This window comes from Dermacentor andersoni, chromosome 8, assembly GCF_023375885.2.
Source record: "Dermacentor andersoni chromosome 8, qqDerAnde1_hic_scaffold, whole genome shotgun sequence".
NCBI classification, from domain to species: Eukaryota; Metazoa; Arthropoda; class Arachnida; order Ixodida; family Ixodidae; genus Dermacentor; species Dermacentor andersoni.
This window is the reverse complement of record NC_092821.1, coordinates 88,718,947-88,736,083: the sequence shown is the minus strand read 5'-3', so window position 1 is coordinate 88,736,083 and position 17,137 is coordinate 88,718,947. Positions and strand designations below refer to the sequence as shown.

General features: G+C 43.6%; 1 protein-coding gene across 2 annotated transcripts in view; it reads left to right on the top strand.

The window, feature by feature from the left end:
* The first annotated feature begins 4,552 nt into the window (after positions 1-4,552).
* The window catches only part of nonC (serine/threonine-protein kinase Smg1), a 130,767-nt gene continuing 118,182 nt past the window's right edge, over positions 4,553-17,137 (top strand). For both annotated transcript variants that reach the window (XM_055069804.2, XM_055069803.2), the window contains exons 1-3: positions 4,553-7,533; positions 13,218-13,449; positions 14,886-14,967. In XM_055069804.2, coding sequence (XP_054925779.1) covers positions 7,149-7,533; positions 13,218-13,449; positions 14,886-14,967 — 699 coding nt within the window. In that variant the 5' untranslated portion in view covers positions 4,553-7,148. The remainder of the gene's footprint in view (positions 7,534-13,217; positions 13,450-14,885; positions 14,968-17,137) is intronic.

Here is a 17,137-nt window from a genome sequence, read left to right as displayed (position 1 = left end):
CACCACAATGGCAATTGCATTCTGGGGTTGACAGAATGCAAAAAAATAAAAAACACTTCTGTGCTCACGTTTAGGTACATGCTAAAGGGACTCTATAGAGTAAAACAATTTGCGCTGTTTCAGTAAAGTACTCTACTACGATGCCAGAAATGTCACTCTTGCCACAAAGAGATGTTTGGCAAGACAGAAAACACACAAAAACACAAAAGACAGCTAGCGAGGACACCTTGACATTCCCCCACCAGCTCACCGAGACATCACAAATTTCTCAGTGTCTGCTCGGGCCAAGTAAATGTTCTATCGATAAATATGGAGCACGTTGTATTCTAGGAGCCGAAGACTGAACTTGGCAAGATTTGAAATTATTAACTAAGCCACAACAGCTGAAATATGAGAAGATCATTTTTAAAATCCATGACGTCACATGTACCAGGGCTTCGGCTCGAAATTAAAGAGAAAAGGGCACTTTAACCTTCATATTGTCTCTTAATAATCGACCTATTACCGCGAAATCAACAAAAATGTAGTTTTGAAGGAATGCTTAACTTTCTTATTACGGGCCCTTCTTCTTTATCCTTTCTTAATATTGCATTTATCCCTTAACATTCTTATTGCATACGGTATAGATTAGTCTGGAGCCTCCAATTACAGCATCCCCCATAGCCCACTGCAGTCTCAGAACATCGAACCCCAAATTTTAATTATTTTTTTTTATTCTTTAGTAATCGCCTGGAGCATGCTAGCCCATTCCAACCTCTCTGCCTTTTCCTACTAATAAATCGTTTCTCTTTCTATTTGCATGTTACTATTTCCATAATACTGAAATGAGAAAGTTTTGGGAGACTAGGAACAGAAAAAAAGAGTGCTGTATATCTGCCTCTGCCTTTTCACTCAGATCGCACATATACATATGTGAAGAGGCCTTGGTGATATCTGTCTAACTCGCATCAGCTTGAGGCCATACAGGGATGATAATCGCCGTGACTTAGTGAAAATGAGTAGTCTAGGCTCTTAACGACTTCTTCAGCAGCATACAGAACACAACGAACTGAAAGAGAGCAGACAATTCACACCACTGCACTTGCAACTGCCCGTGCAGTGGTGCGTTGTCTTTTCTGGTCCCTCATCTCTCACGCGTTGCTGATGTCGTAGATGCATCGTTGCCAACTAAACCAAATGTCAGTGCGCCTAATTAATTCCTTGGTCCCTGCCCCTTTTCTATCTTCTGTATCCTCTATCGTTTATCACTTGTTGCCACTGGGCAACAAGTTAAAATGGAGTCTGGTTGTTCTATGCGAGCCAACTTCCCAATAGATGGCTGCACTCCCAAGCGTCTGGAATTGCTGTAGTCGCCAAGCACCTGGCCGCTGGTACGCTTGCGCCTATTTTACCGGTAGGTACCCGGCGGCAGCAGTCATCCGCCTTCCACAGCGGCAACGCATGCTCGACTATTTCACCAAAGCTGTGGGAGAAGGGGTGCTCGGAGACCCTCGCAAATCTCTATAGGACCCCCTTTCGAGATGAGAACCCATATAAACATGCGAGCACCAACATGTGGTACATCTCTACCCATTAGAAAAATACCAGTGGGTTTCCGGCGGCACAAGGATTCGAATCCAGCATGTCCTGCATACGAGGCAGATGCTCTACCATTTCATAATCGCTGCAGTATAAACAACATAAACAAGAACTTCCTGGCATTGGAGCTCCATGAGCAGTTCACTGACTTTGACACCTTTTACTATACTGTACTTGTGAGACCTAACAATGACATTTAACGGCACAAAGAAACTTGCGACTAGATTGACTGATTTACAGAGATATGGTTTGTAACAATTTGGGATGACCGTGGCTTTCGATACCGCCTATGGAAAAAGCTGAATGATGCTCTTCAATGCTGCATATGTTTGGGATGCAGAGTGAGCTCAGAAAAAAGAAGACAGTTTTGCCCAAATTGAGACCAATGCCACGCTTTTGGCACATAAAAGCGTAAAATTTAGGCAATTGCAGATCATTACAAAAACCAAATATTGAATACTGCACTGGCACGCTCAGAATTCATTAATTCTCGGCAGTGATGCCAGTTAGTAACCCCGCTTAGAACAGAGCTTGCAGCAACAATGAAAAGATCTTGGCAGGGTTGGTGAATAGACGACACCTCTAATAGTGATTTAGGAGACGGCCATCACGTGTATATCACTGGTTTTTCACCCCTGTAGGCTTACTGCAGCCCTAGAATAATACAGTGCAGTTGGCCAAGAACTAAACGAACATTCCACAATGTTGAATTTCAAATTCTCAGATCAAATGGGAACAGAACTTGTGCAAGAAATTTTCAAAATTTGCTTGCCCCTTGTGCTACGTGCAACAAAAAAAAATGTGCACACCGCCTGGCAAATTCACCTGTCGGACATTATGCACGTGTGCGACACCTTGCAGGACAGTACATTGATGCCCACTGCAATAAAGTGTATTCCTGGAAAATGTCCAATTTGGCTTAATTACATTTTGCTTCTGTGATCACCCCCAAATTTCTGTCACATTTTGATCACTGATGCCATATGCCAGGTATATACGTGCACTCTCACAGGACCAGTTGAAGTCAACTGAAATATACTTTATTACGACAGGCTTTACGCTGATAACATGCACACTGCAAATATTTCCTGCACGTGATCTTTGCCTACCAAACAGATTGTTGGTCCTAGCATCAATTCTTTACTGTGACAATGGTTATTACTTGTCACAGCTAGGAATTTACATCTACATGTCCAGTCGTAATAGTGTATTGCAGGCCATTTCTGCACAGGGAAGGAAGTTTGCCCAGCAAGCCAAACGAAAAGGACACTCGAAGATGCTCTCGTGCTGTTGTTGGTCCACCATCTGGACTGCAGCAATTCTCACTGCATATATTCGGTGAATGCATTTTCTCTTATCTTCGCCTGCTTTATTGATCCCCATCACACTTTGACGGAGGTGTGGAGGAACAATTCCATATAACGGAGCACTGCGGCAGCTGCAGCTTGGCTTTTTCCTAGACGGCAAAAGCGGTGGCTCCCTCCTTAGCGGTGGCAATGTCAACAGTTGTTCTTGTCTGGTGTCAAGATGGTGGACCAACAGCAAAGCACACGAGCACATCTTTGTCCTCATTTCCTTGCCAGGCACTTTCTTGATTGTGCAATGACGACTTGTAACAGCTAATATGACTGTGCAAGTGAAGCTCCTATGGACAACCACTGCTCGAAGGCAGAGGGGAATATGAGAGCCGTGCTTAGTGATGCGCGAAAGCTGAAGGGATTTATGCAGTGGCGTACGTTGTGCTGCAGCTGAATTAGAGACAGGAGGCGTGAGTGAGAGGAGCAGAGGGTACAAGCTTGTGCAAGGAGAGGGCAACTAATTGTGGGAGGAGAATGAATTTTGAGAAAAATTGGTAATATGCACGAACGTGCGGCATCACTATTAGCAGGAAGTTCAGTTTTGTCTACTGTCTCAGTAAATGAGTCCAAGGACCAAAAAAATCATTGATGTCTGGAGGACACTTTCTTTTACCATATTTAAATATTTTTGCCTTCTTTTAAGTAATTACTGCAACCTGCATGCCTTTCTTTTTCTGTTCCTGTGTGTCTGTTCTGTACCTGTTTGCACACACTATATTATTTGTGGTTCCTTAACTTATTTTTGTGACCTGTAACCTTATTCTTTCTTTCCACCTTACTTCCCTTCTCCTTACAATTAAACTTGTGTTTCTATTCCATCCTTCACAATCTAGCCTGCTAAAGTGTCTGGTTGCTGTCCTTGAGGAACTCTTGTGATGAAGTGGACTCAATTCCACTCAGCTTCGGAGAAATTTAAATTATTCTTTCATTCCTCCTTATCTCTCTTCTCCCCATAATTCAACTTCTGTTTCTATCTCATCTAGTGATTCCATGTCAGCATGAAAGAGGTTTGTTGAAGAGGAATGCATACATGTACACATTGCCACATACTCGGCCACCCAATAAGTTTCGAAACCCCCTGTTCTCTCAGCACAGCAGCCCAGTGCACTACCCGTTCAACCATGGGATAACCAGTCACCCAGGTATACATGGGAAAACAGTTGGATGCAAACAAATTGACAAATGTAGCTAGCCCCCGGGAAAGGCTTGAAGTAACCTAAGAATGCTAACGCATTAATAATGACGGCAGGTGCAACACATGTAAGCAAAAGGCCTGTGATGGTGCTGGGAAGGGAGAGAGAAAAAAAAAGATTGAAGGATAAATGAAGAGTAGGAAGGTTAACCACAACTGAGCGTAGTTGGCTACCCTGCACGGGGGAATGAACAGGGGTAGGGAAAAAGGTGTGTGTGTGTGTTGTTGGAAATCGATACCCACTATATGAGGGATTACCCATGAATTATTCCAATTAAGTTGTCAGGTGCTCTGTTGCCTTTAGTCTCGGCCCCCTGTTAGACTGTGTCTGAGGAAACAATAAAGAAAGAAAGGAAGAAAGAAAAAGAAAGTTATATCATAGGTGGAAAGTTTTCATCTTTATACAGGGGGGGGTGGGGGTTCTGGGGCCCGACCATATTTCCGAATGCCACCTATGTATATTTTATATATATTTAACCTTTATTAACACTTGCACTTGAAGAAACCTTGTCTGACCTTGAAGAGATTACTGTTCCCTGAAGTGATGCCCTTATACAAGCACTATATGCAAGACCTCATAGTAGGAGACAGTTCACTTTCACAACCCGAGTTCCTTTGCACCACCAAGAGACTGGCATCTCTCGGATGAACCATTCGACACGTAGATTCAGTTAAACACGTTGGGGAGATATATGTATTTTGTGCGTATTACATTGTGCAAATGCACATCAATGGAAAAAGCCATGTAACGCCTTGTGAAAGTTTAATACACAAGGATACAATCAAGAAATCATTCCTTGCACCAAATGCGATTGCACACACAACACAATTGCTTCTCGGTTGGATCTCTCTTTTTTTTTAATTGCCTCTCAAGTTCGGAGTGTGACCCTTACACAGGAGCAGCCCTTACACAAATTTATACGGTAAGGATTTTCCTTTGTGTAACTGTCCTATACTTTGCTATCGCTAACACGGCTTCGCCTTTCTGGCAAAACTGCGGCCTAGCAATTTTTTTTTTTTTTTTACTGTGAGTCTGGAGTATAAGCACTGCTGCGCATTACTGCGATTGATTCTTATTTCGAGTATATCCTGCTTGGCTTCAATGTTTCCATCCATTGTAAATTAGAAAGGTTTTTCTTCTTTTTTCTTGCTTTTTTTCCCCCCACGAGTGGCTATAGCATTGCCTACTGGAAACAGAAGCACTATTCATACCATTCATGTGCATTTCATATATGCCGTTGATAAAAGACTCTGCGGAAAGGGTCACCGAAGTCTGCAAATTTCTTTCTTTTTTCAGGGTCAAAAACCATGCAAATCAATTTGAAGCAAGGTGAACACACAGCAACATATATTTATTCTCTAGGCATAGGCTATCCATACCATTAGAAATAATTGTTAGTTGGCTACCTCCCTCTCTTTCAAAAATATAATAAACTTTGTCCTGTATATATAGTGTTAATTCACAGTGGAAATTTTAAAAAGATTGAAGAAGAAATATGGATGAGGTATACCCACTGCTGGTGCTTCTTGTCTGATATTCAGGATTTTCAGAAAGAAAGCGAAAGTACAAATTAAAAAAAGCCGCGGACCTCCGCATGCACGTACTAGCAAAGATGCAATATGCATCTAGCCACAATAAAATTTGAAGTGAAAAGGTAGAGGCCACTCAAAAGAAACCTTAAATGATGTGCGTATATATTGACACTCTAGGAGAGAGGGGGAGCTTCGATATTGCCGGAGATTGATGAGGGGGGCTCCCTCCACCGCAGTCGGCATGTTAGTATTGCGATAGAGTAATAGGTGCTGTTGAAAGGTGAAATTAAACAGTTTAAAATGAATACAAAAATAGCCAGAATAATTCATAATCATTCATGTGTAATTTTTTTTATATTTCTTCTTTTTTTGTCTTGTTTCTTTCCTGTGCATGTGCGCATACATGTGTGTGTGCGTGAAAACTGTCTTCAAAAAGGACAATAGCCGCTAGCCCATTCCCGCAGTTTAAAGGCAAAATCGATGCAGTGCAGGTACATTCTGCTCAAGATTGCAGTGGTCGAGGCTAAGCCCATAAATATGTGCATGAGTTGCGCACTCATTTCCCCACGTCTTCTGGCTTTTGTGGTCTAGAGCACATACAGGTTGAGAGGTGCCGCGGGAACTCGGAATAAAGCTATCATCAGATTGAAGTGAATTCGTTATAACGAGGTATTTACAGCGTGTGCCGCAAGGGCCATGGTGCGTCCATGCCGTTTGGGCAGTCGTTTACGGCGTAATTTTTGTCCAACAATTGCACCAAGTACAAGGAAGAAGCCAAAGTTGGGAAAGCAGCCGCAGGGAGCGACAATCAAAACGAACAACTCTGGGCCGTCCAGCCGGTCATCGAGGCGCTGGCCTGGCAGGGACCCAGTGAGCCGGCAACGGCGAGCGGGGACCCAGGGCGCGCGGCAGGCGTTCAGAAGACGACGTAGGACCCGTACGTCCGGAGCGCGCGCGCCAGCGCAAGTTTTACTGCAGGCTCAAATAAACGTTTTACCAATACAATGTCCAACATAACTAGACATGGCGAAAATCGTGGAAGTGCCGGGGTCGTGCTGCGCGCAACTGCTTGAAGTTCACTATTGTGGAAGGCACCGTTAGCCATGAGCCCTTAATTTCGGTTTCGTTTGTTACCGTTGGGAATGAGGTTGTAATCAAGGCACTAAAATCCAATCCAAAAAGTTAGTTACGCATTTTCTTTTCACTGAGATTGTGTGCTATAGATAAATAATTTAGGCATTAACAAATTTTGTTTGAATATGAGACGTTCGCACGTTGTTACTTGTGTTCTAATAAAATTACTTTATGGTTTGACTTTACTGCGTTCCTGCAATGATACACAGGCTAATGGCGTCCATGCATTATCACCGCTGCGTACTCCGCTATCGTCACGCTGGTGGCTGTACCCGGCTCAGCTGAGCAATGTGACACGCTGTTTGCGCGTGTGAGAGAAAAAAAGACTCATCGCAGAGCGGTTCGTGAGTTCGATGAGCGGCAGCCGCTGGTTCGTCAGCAAGTCCAAGGAGTCCCGCCGCGAGCGGACTCGGACCTCGCACAACCACGGCGACGAACGCCGCGATGACTACGTCTCGTCTCACCATCGCCGCGGCTCCGAGCGCGCGTCGGAACGTTCGCGCGCATCCCACCACGGCGCCGCCGCCAGCAGCCCCGACCGCAAGGACAACTCCCGGCCGTCAGCGGCCAAGAACTCCGAAGGCGGTGGTGGCCACGGTCAACTCGTGTTTCGGCGCCAGGACCGCGTCAAAGTCAAGCAACGTACGCCCGATGGTTCACCTCGGCGCGACGAACACAAACCCGCTTCTTCCGCGCCTTCCAAGTCGCGTGGCCGAGGAGATTCCAAGAAACCATCAGGTGACTGGCTCGTATGTGGGTCCCGCGTTCGCAAAGTCGCAGGAGGCGGTGGTTGTTAACTTTGTTTCCTTTATTTATCGAGTCACCCCGTGACGTGTTCGTTGAGGCGGGCTACTTTTGTGGCTCAGCACCTCTTCGACGTCGAGACGTAGGGAACGCGCGAATCGGCGTTGCTCATCTGTGCGTCTCTTCGCCAGTGCTTTCGGACGTGTTCTTTTGTCGCCGAAGCCCGGGGAAGGGACCCAAAGCGAAGACGCGACCGTTAGTCTGGCTTCCCTGTCGCGTCACGATGTTTTGCGGTTCGCCCACTGAACTGCCTGTATCGCGCTATCTGTAGCGCTTGTCTCTGCGGTTCTTTGGCGATAACCGCGAATATGGGTGGTCAGCTTGGCTGCCCCTAAAATGAGCTGTGGCGCTTCCGCGCTCCCATTTCCTCAGCAAGCAACGAAGCTGTGCTGCACGGCCTTGATGTTCGCCGTTGTTGTAAACACGCGGCATGCGGTTGCCGTGGGATTGGCGCAGCGTCGGTTTGAAAGCCCGTCGTTTGCTGTTTCCGCAAACCGATGGCCGACCGACTGGCCGTCCCACGTGGGTGCGTGTTGGCCCGCATGAGTAGTACTGCCATCGACAGTGAAAGCCGCCGAACCGAAGCGCAATGCAGCGTCTTCGCGCGCACCCTGACCCAATACCTTCTTTGGCCGTCTCGTAACATTGGAGGGTGAAGGGGCGTGCCTTCCGTGTTTCGCGAGTCAGTGTTGGGGAAACTGCGAATTGGCAGGTTTGAGCTTTGCGCGCGAAGCCTGTGCAAAACAGTTCCCACGTGGATACGCGCGATCAAGCTTAATTGGCCCTGTAGAACGTGTTTCGTAAGTTCCGAGTCGGACAAAGCAACGAAAAATGCGGCGACGCTTACGTTGAACTACGCTCAGCGCAATCGAATTTCGCGCGCGTAGTCTCTGTGCGTATGCCCGTACACTTTTGCAAACCACTTCGGTATTGAAGCGCGAGTTTTTCGCGACGCCAACGCCAGACGTACACAAAATAAAGACAAAAACGCGGCATTTTTGCGTTCGGTGCAACCAGCCGTCGTTGCGCCAGTGTTGAACATAGTTGTATTCAATGCACCTGTGTTGCTATTTTTCAAATGTCAATACATCAGCTTTTCACTTGGCTGCATTCTCTTACCTAGGGAGCTCTTACGGCATATAGCTGCCTGCTCACATTTAGTCAGCCTGCTTTCATTCAACCAATGCACTCATATTTGTTGCCATAGCAGTTGCGATGCTGCAACAACATTTCCTTAGAAAGATAGCGAGCAGTGCTTCTGCATCAGCGATGTGATTTGAGCACCGCAGCGCCCTTCAGCGGAGTGAGTGATGCACTCATTGTCGCGCTTGACAAAGCACACGCTGGGTTAACCTTAGCCGGGAGCAGACTCGATGCGTGGCATAAACAGAAGCCAGCCGGCTGCATGCATCGTCCGTTTCGTGCGAGATGGCTGCGAGGTGATTTATTTCTGCCTTTTCTATTCTTTTGGGCTTTTTTAGTTTTTGCATGCTCAGCTGTTGCAGCACCTGCACACATTGTCCGGCATTCCAAACAATTGAACTCTTCTTTCGATTGGTTCTAGTGAAAGTGGTCTGATATGTTTGAGGGTTCGTGTCTTCCAGTGGGAGATCAAATACAAATAAAAAGGCTGTATAGGAGGAAGAATTGCTAGCAGTTCATTTATAGCTGCCACGACAGGTAATAAGAAAGGCTTTTGTGAGAACTTTTTCATTTGCAGCAGTAGAGAGCAGTGAAACCTGTGTGTGCAAGGCGGGTTGTCAACTATATAGGCAGAAGTGGCGAGGCCTGCATGAGCTAGCATTTCTGATCCAGTGGAGTCAATCGTTACTTGCTCCTGCTGTTTCCTGTGGCACGTAATGATTGCAGACAAGGTAGCGCCGCTGTGTTATTGAACTTCTCAGTTGTGAAAGCTGTGCCTTGACAGTTGGAATCATGCCAGTCGCTTTCGCAGCTGGATAGAACTGTGAATATTTGTGCTGGTGAACATAGTGCGCTCAAAGCTTGCCACACAGAGGCAGACCTTTACTTTGTGTGAATGTAATTTATACAGAACTCGCCAACACGCAATTTTAAAGTTTTCTAGAGAAGTTGCAAGTCATCTATCGGGAAGCACACATGATACTCCAATATGAATGCCCAATTTGCACTCAAGACCATTAAGTGTCCTTGATTTTTACAGTGAAATCAAGGTACTGCGTGACACTGTGTTGAAGGGAAGACGTACTTTGTATGCATCAGCAAGTCATGTTCCAACCTATGCTTCTCCTGCAATGATTCTGTGAATGTTAGTCTGCTGCTCCCTTTCATCTCAGTGCCCCTCGTACATTGTGGTAATAGGGCTATTCAGGACTTGCACTTGAGAGCGCTTAGAACAGACAGCTTAGAGTAGAAATGAGGGTGGGCACCCATGCTTACGGAGCCATGTGCAATGTAAAGATGCAAGAATTGTTAATCCACCAATGCCCATTTACACCTGCTGCGTTATGTCCTTAATCTTAATTTAATTGGTAAAAAAGAGGCTCGTTACCAGTAGGGAAAATCGGGTTTAGTGTCTGGTTGTCATGGGTTAAACTTGATAGGTCTGTAAGCCTATTTCACTGCCCTACTACCACTAGGTCTTTGTGATCAGGCCTTATTAAAAGAAATGACAGCTGCGGTTGGAATTACTTGGTTTGGCAAGTGGTGCTGTACTTCTTACAAGCTTGTCTGGTGGTTATTTTGTTCCGTGGTTTTGTTTCATACCAATTCGGAGATGCTAAATTTGGCGGGCTGGTCTGGTCGCTAGAGGGAAGTGGCGCTGAAAAACTGCTTGCTACAATATGTTTGCGTCTTAGCAGTGCGCATTGTTGGGCAAATCTATTCGGGTGATGGAAACGAGCTCAAAAATAACAGGCACAAACTAGCACCTCCCGTGTCCTATCTCGTTGCTGTTGTTTTCGTGCTTGTTTCCATTGTCCAAAGATGTTTGTGTTACCAAGGCAGCATTCGTTGGGTACATTTCTGCACTGGAAAATATGCAATCAGCTATGAAGGGGGCGGCGGTGAAAAGCTTTCTCTGCCTCGCTTATCTGTGTGGCCGAAGATAATCAGTTGTGGAAGTAAGCCTGTGTGCCCTCATTTTCCTACCTGCTGTACTTGGCGTAATTTTTAATTTTTTTTGCTTATCACTTGATTTTGTCACACTACTATTTGTTAGTCATTTCTGTGGTCCTCAATTCACATTTGACTATCTGCACTAACCTTCTCCTCTTTTGTTTTGCGTACCACAGACTCGAGGTGCAAATAGGGCTGACTTTAAAATAGTACGAAATAAATGCAATGCAACCGTAGAAATGATAGTAGAAATTAGGCATTACTGCTGATATTAAAAATTATGCTGTTGCACTGCTGAGGTTCAATTATTCTATTTTACATTGTTGGTCAGTGCGAGGTACAAACTTGGCTTCAAAAAAATGCATACCATACAGTTGCCAATTTATTTTGTTTATAGCCTCACTTTTCGAACCCATTGATTAGTCGTACCAACCTACAGCAGCACTAAGAGTATGCAACTAATGTGTAATGGCAAATAAAATTTCGCCCGCTGTTGTGTGAATATTTTGTGGACAATCTTCATGAAGATTTGTGCTTGTAATGTGGGGCATTCTCGCTGCGACTATGGAACAGAATGCCCGTCTACAGCATCTTTACAAACAGTCAGCAAATCTTTAATAGACAATTAGTATTAAATTTTTTGTATTTCACTACACAATAAAAGTAGGGTAATCCTTAATCTGGAACCAAGGCAGGTCCCATCTCACTATAGGTCATAAAATTCTGACGAAAGCATCACCAAAGAAAGCATGCAACAGGATACGGATGCAAGAACTATACTGTTATCGCAGAAGAGATTGCCTGTTACAATGGACTCCAGATAGACAAAACTCGCTTAAATAGAAATGCCGGATAAAGGAACAGTGATATTAACTTCGGTAGCCCGCCCATAGGCACAATGTTGGCAAACATGGGTTACATGAAACACAACTTTCTGTGAACTCTAATTATACAGAACTACCAGCTACCTCATCACCTTATGGAACAGGAAAAATCAGACAAACATGTCAAATTTTATGCTATAGATAATGAAAATATAATCCATCTGGCAACTGTGGGAAAGTTAATGCAAATTGAAGGTTGTCAGTATTGCAGCAGCGTTTCTGCCATGAGGTCGTAAGTACTCTACTGTGCAAGTAATGATCCCTGATGAGGAAAAGAGCACTACGGGGTACTTAGGATCTTGCCACTACTGCTTCGTCCACGCAGCATGGGGTCAGAGGCCTCAGATGGTTCCTTTGTTACCTGCTCTGTGGAGACAGTTGAAAGTTGTATCAGTAAAGTTGGTGCAGAAGACTATGATTCTGTTGATGAAGATACAGATATTGATGTTCCAGTGAATGTTACTGTCTTCGGACCAGACGGCAAGAGATGTAGTTGCAAGTCTGCACCGTTATTTTGAATGCGAGAACTGTATCGAGTTATTGGGAATTCTTTCGCACATGAACACCACCTTTGCACAACAGTAGGATTCAATATGAGAAGCAGAATTGCAGTAAAGCCTTCTTTTTTCACCACAGTAAAAACTCGGACACTTTTTAAATAGAGCTATTCTTGTTGATTTCTACGTGCTTTGCTTAAATGAAACTTTGAATAAATGGGACACATTATTCTGTCTCTTCAAGTTCCATTTAAGTCTACTGTATATTGAATGTTTCAACTGCCATTGAAACAAATGGTGAATGGTTTGGTCTTGCATGCCTGCATCTATTAGTAAAATATGTCCATCTGTATCAGTGGAAATATTGGCACAGCATGGATCTCGGAATCCAACACCAATGCTTTTCCCTGTTACTTGTTGTAGTCATATATCATACACACTTGATAGTAAAAACGTCTCCCTGTCAAAGAGTAATTGCCATTGATGTGCTAATATTGCCATCAGAAGGCTAACTTGGCCTGTGTAAGTTTTGTATGTCTTTGTTCTGATATGAAGCTCTCACAATTCAATTACCATATAAAAAAATGTTTATAGTAGATTTTTCTTTTGCCTTAATGAACTAAGGACAGTGCACCTTCAATAAAGCTGGTCGTTTCACGAAATCCTTTGGTGTTTGTGCAAGACGTAACTTTGTACAGTCAAGAGCAAAAACATTGACACAGCAGGTGCCGTGAAATAAAAAATACGTCGCAGCCTAGGTGTGAAGGCTGTAATCAAGTGTTGCAGGCTATGTGTGCCCATTCAACCTATGTCATGCATTAAGATAATTCCACGTTGCAAGGCTGTGCTACAAGAAGTTCAAATTTTTTTGCTGATGCCATGATTGCTGGACTTGCTCTCCGCTGTACGTGCTTTTGTGTAATAAGGGAGTTGGAGAATGTACATCTGTACAGTGATACTCGCTTAGTATTACATTGACAGATTATTCTTCAGAAATGGAGTGTGCCTCTCTTCATTCAAGATGTGGCTTTCCACAGCAAGCTGTCCGGGTCTCTTACGATAATAAAAATGACCACGACGTAACATTTTTTTATCCGTTCCTGTATATATGCTGACTTGTTTCCGTCACCGTGTGCCCCAGGGGACGACGACCTGTGGGGCGCCCTGGGTCACGTGTACAGCGAGGTTCCGGCATGGGCGCTGCGGGAGGCCCGCGAGCGCCTGACCCCAGCCTGGGTGGCCAAGCACCAGAGCTACCTGCGCCGTGTGCTCGAGGAGGCCCTGAAGCGTACCCGGCTGCCCCACGATGCTCGCAACGAGCTGGCCGCCTGTCTGTCTGCCTATGGCACCTTGCTCGGCGAGAGGGCCAAGGAGTGAGTGGACCTTGACGTGCCTGTGCCCTTCTGGAGACACACCTGTAACCACTTAATTGGATGCAGGAGGGGCCCCTGTTCATGTTGCACTGCCTCAATCATTAACAGCTAAAATGACATGGCGTTGGGCTAGCTAGTGGTCTTCGGAATTGAACATGTTGGGCACTGAAGAGCCACCGCAACGAAGACAGAACAATGGAGAACTTCATTGTTGTTCACCATCTTTTTTGGATCAGTCTCTTCTGTGCCCGAAATGTTCATTAAAAGGATATCTTGATTCTCAATTCTATAGTTTTACTTAACGAGGTGATTGTTTCATTTATTTACTTATTCATTTTAATTAGGGTACCTTACAAATCCCACATAGAGCACTGGTTAAGGGTGGGGCAGGGCTGTGCATAAAATATGTGGTATATTGTTGCGGGAAAACATTGTTCACAACTATTTACTCATACAAGATAAAACAAGCCACCTAGGCAAAACAGTTGCCATGATGGCACTTCAAAACATTTACATCATCTCTCTTGGTGTAAGCTGACCAAATGCCTTAGCCTTCAGTACTTTTGGTAAGGGCATGAACAACAGGTCTGATGAGGGTCCAAGGGCTGGGATGTGTGGCTTTAGATGAATAATGTGAACGATATTAGTCCGTAGGTGACCTGGCGCCACTGTAGGGTTCATCAAGTTCGAATGTCAGCGACCTGATGTAGTATGCAATAGGGGTTGCATAGAGTTGTAGGAACTTAACTGAGAGATAAGCTCTTTGAGATAACCAGAGCAGCACAGATGAGTTGGCAGAGCTATAGATATCGCTGTGGTGACTGCTGTATGGAAGACAGCATTTCAAGATATTGCATGTGTTAGATGTAGCAAGAGATAGCAGTAGGTGGAGGGATAAATAAGTCAGTGTTTGTAGTCACTCTTTTGGAAGAGAGGTAACACTGTCAAGTGCTTGTTTCATCTATGCTGTACATGTCATACGTTAAAAACTCCTGCAAGAAGGAAATGTGTGTTTTGCAATACATGCCTTGATGACAGAACTGTCTCTTATGCTGGTTGTTATAACAGCTTGGTGCAGTTGAATACAAAGGAAAAAAAGAACAGGGTCCAGCATTGTTGACATTAAAAGAAGTGTTAGTGAATGTCTCCATTTCTTTTTGGCCAACTATTGAGCAACTAGAGAGATAAACGTCTGTTCACAGCATTCCTCACAAAAGAAAGCTAATGCATTCTTAGAATATAATAAATTAAAGGTAACATTTTTTTTATTCTTCACCAGTTCTTAGTGAATTCAAGCTTTAGTCATAGTAATTTTTCATTGTCGTAAGGTTAGTACGTTTGCATGTGAGATTGCTAAAACACACTATTGTAAAAAAGTATGTGTGCTGCAAACAAAAATTTGGAGTGAGTTTTGTTTGCATTTTGTCCACATGCAGGTTTGTGGACTGGCTACTAAATGTATATGACACAAGCATCCCGGATGAGTCCCGTATCTGCCTGCTGAAAGCATTGTTGGAGGTGAGGCTACAGTAATACTTTGGTACAAAGCATGGTTACTTTCTTGTTCCTGTATTTCAGCTATGCTTGCGTCTGTGTTGTTTTCTAAAGTGAATATTGTAAAAAGTTGCGAGGATCCAACGCACATGTTTGAACCTTGAAGGGAAGCTTTTGTGAAGCTGTTGTTTAAATGCTACATATAAGGCTAAATGTGATGCATTCAGCTGTCTTTATTGTCATCCTATGCACTGCGTAATCTCATGCAATGTTTATGTTTGTGCGCTGTACAGACCACAACTTTAATGTCGTGCAGTGTTTGTGTACAGCACTGCTTGCAAGGTATGCCAAAAAGCAAAAAAAATATCATGCCAATACACAGTGTCAGAATGTATACCCAGTGTTGTCGCAAGTATGAATGCGATGTGCGATGTTTCTAGAGAGGTGTACACATTGAGAAGTAACATGTGAAAGAAAGTGATAGGGTTTACTATTATTCGCCGTTTTCATTCCTGCATATCTTGTTTAATAGAAACCGGTGCGTGCAAATGTGCTTTTGCATGCACATGCTCTGTTCAGCATGGCAGCAGCAGCCACGGTCAGCAAGGCTTGTAAAGAAAGCTTTGTTCTAGAAAGAAAAACAAACGGACCATTATTCTCTTAATATGCTAGTGTTTAAAGCTGTCATATGTGGGCCCAAGGTTTCTTTGAAAGATTTTGAGAGAGCTTGCGGAAACTCCTCTAGAGATGTAGCATTACGCAGTATCGTTTTCGACCAAGATAAAAAGTCTGGCAAGATGGCGGGCATTCATTTCAAAGGGTGCATTGTTAGGGCACGAGTGCTATAAGCTGGGGAGATAACAAGCACCACAAAATACAGTAAACAATGTAAACACATGTCAGAGACTACAAAAGGACAGCACCTTGTTCTTGGCCCTCTGTTTGCACCGCTCGCCATATTAGTATGCTGTCATGCCAACAAGGCCCAGATAATAACCATTTTTCTGACACCAGAAGTACTGGCTCCATAACCATGTGCAGGGATTTTCGTTAGAGAGGGGGGAGGGGGGCAGACTGTCTTGAAGTTCAAGAGTGTTTGCTGTTTGGCTAGTTGGTTGGGAATGGCACACGGTGAAAAATTGACCATTTTTTACTCTTTATTGGGCAAAACTAAGCATCTCGATACACACATGGCATTCTTTTTTTTTTGCTCGACGATGCAGCATTTTGAGCAATTTCTTTTCCTGGCATTGAGTCGCGAAATTTAGATTATGGAAATAACAGAATTGAAAAATAGTTATTTTGTTATTTTTTTCCTCTCAAAGACCAGCTCCTCCCCTTACAAGGGGAGTCTTTAACTAAAAATTACCAAGAAATCATTTTTAGAAAATTGCACTTTCAGAATCTGCATCTATTATTCTCTTTATCTGCCATGTTGCTTATCTCTTGTGTCGATATTTCAACTATAATATATAATTTTAAAACTATAGGGCAAATGATTTGTTTGTTTTCTTCATTTTCTCAAAATAATTTTGCACATCCAGCAACCCTTTTACTGTAATGTCAGTACCCATCACACTTAGAAGAATAAATTTTTGGAACATGAAGGTAGATGTTGGGAGCACATTAAAAAAAAAATGTTTCTTTTTAAAAATTTTTATATTTGTCTTGTGTGACAGCTGCATAGACATGTTCAAAATACTGCAGTTCAGTCTGCTGTAAAATAAGAAATAATGATCCAATCATGAAAGTCCTTCCTTCATTGTGTCTTATGATTTCTAGTATTGATTCATGTGCCATTTGTATATTCTTGTGCAGTGGGTATTTGTCCATCGTTATAAAAAAGAGAGCTTTTTTTAATGATCTCCTGCAGTAATGAACTTGCAGAAAAAATAATGCATTTTTAGAATTGGAAGAAGAAATAAACAAGCATATCAACTTCTATCAAATTTGGTTCAAAAATAAGAAGATTGCTTTAGAATCTATGTCCCCCCTTCATAGCCTTCTCTTTATGCAGAAGAAAACTTTCTAGATGTTGATTGTTGAGTGTTCATAATTGTGTGGGTTCTTTTTCAGAACTCTCCTTATAGCACAAACAAAGACACTTAGAAGATCGCATTTTCTTAGAAAGGAAATGCAACCTCCATAAAAATCTTGCTTTCTGCTTTTCAAGGCAGTAGGCATTAACAACTCG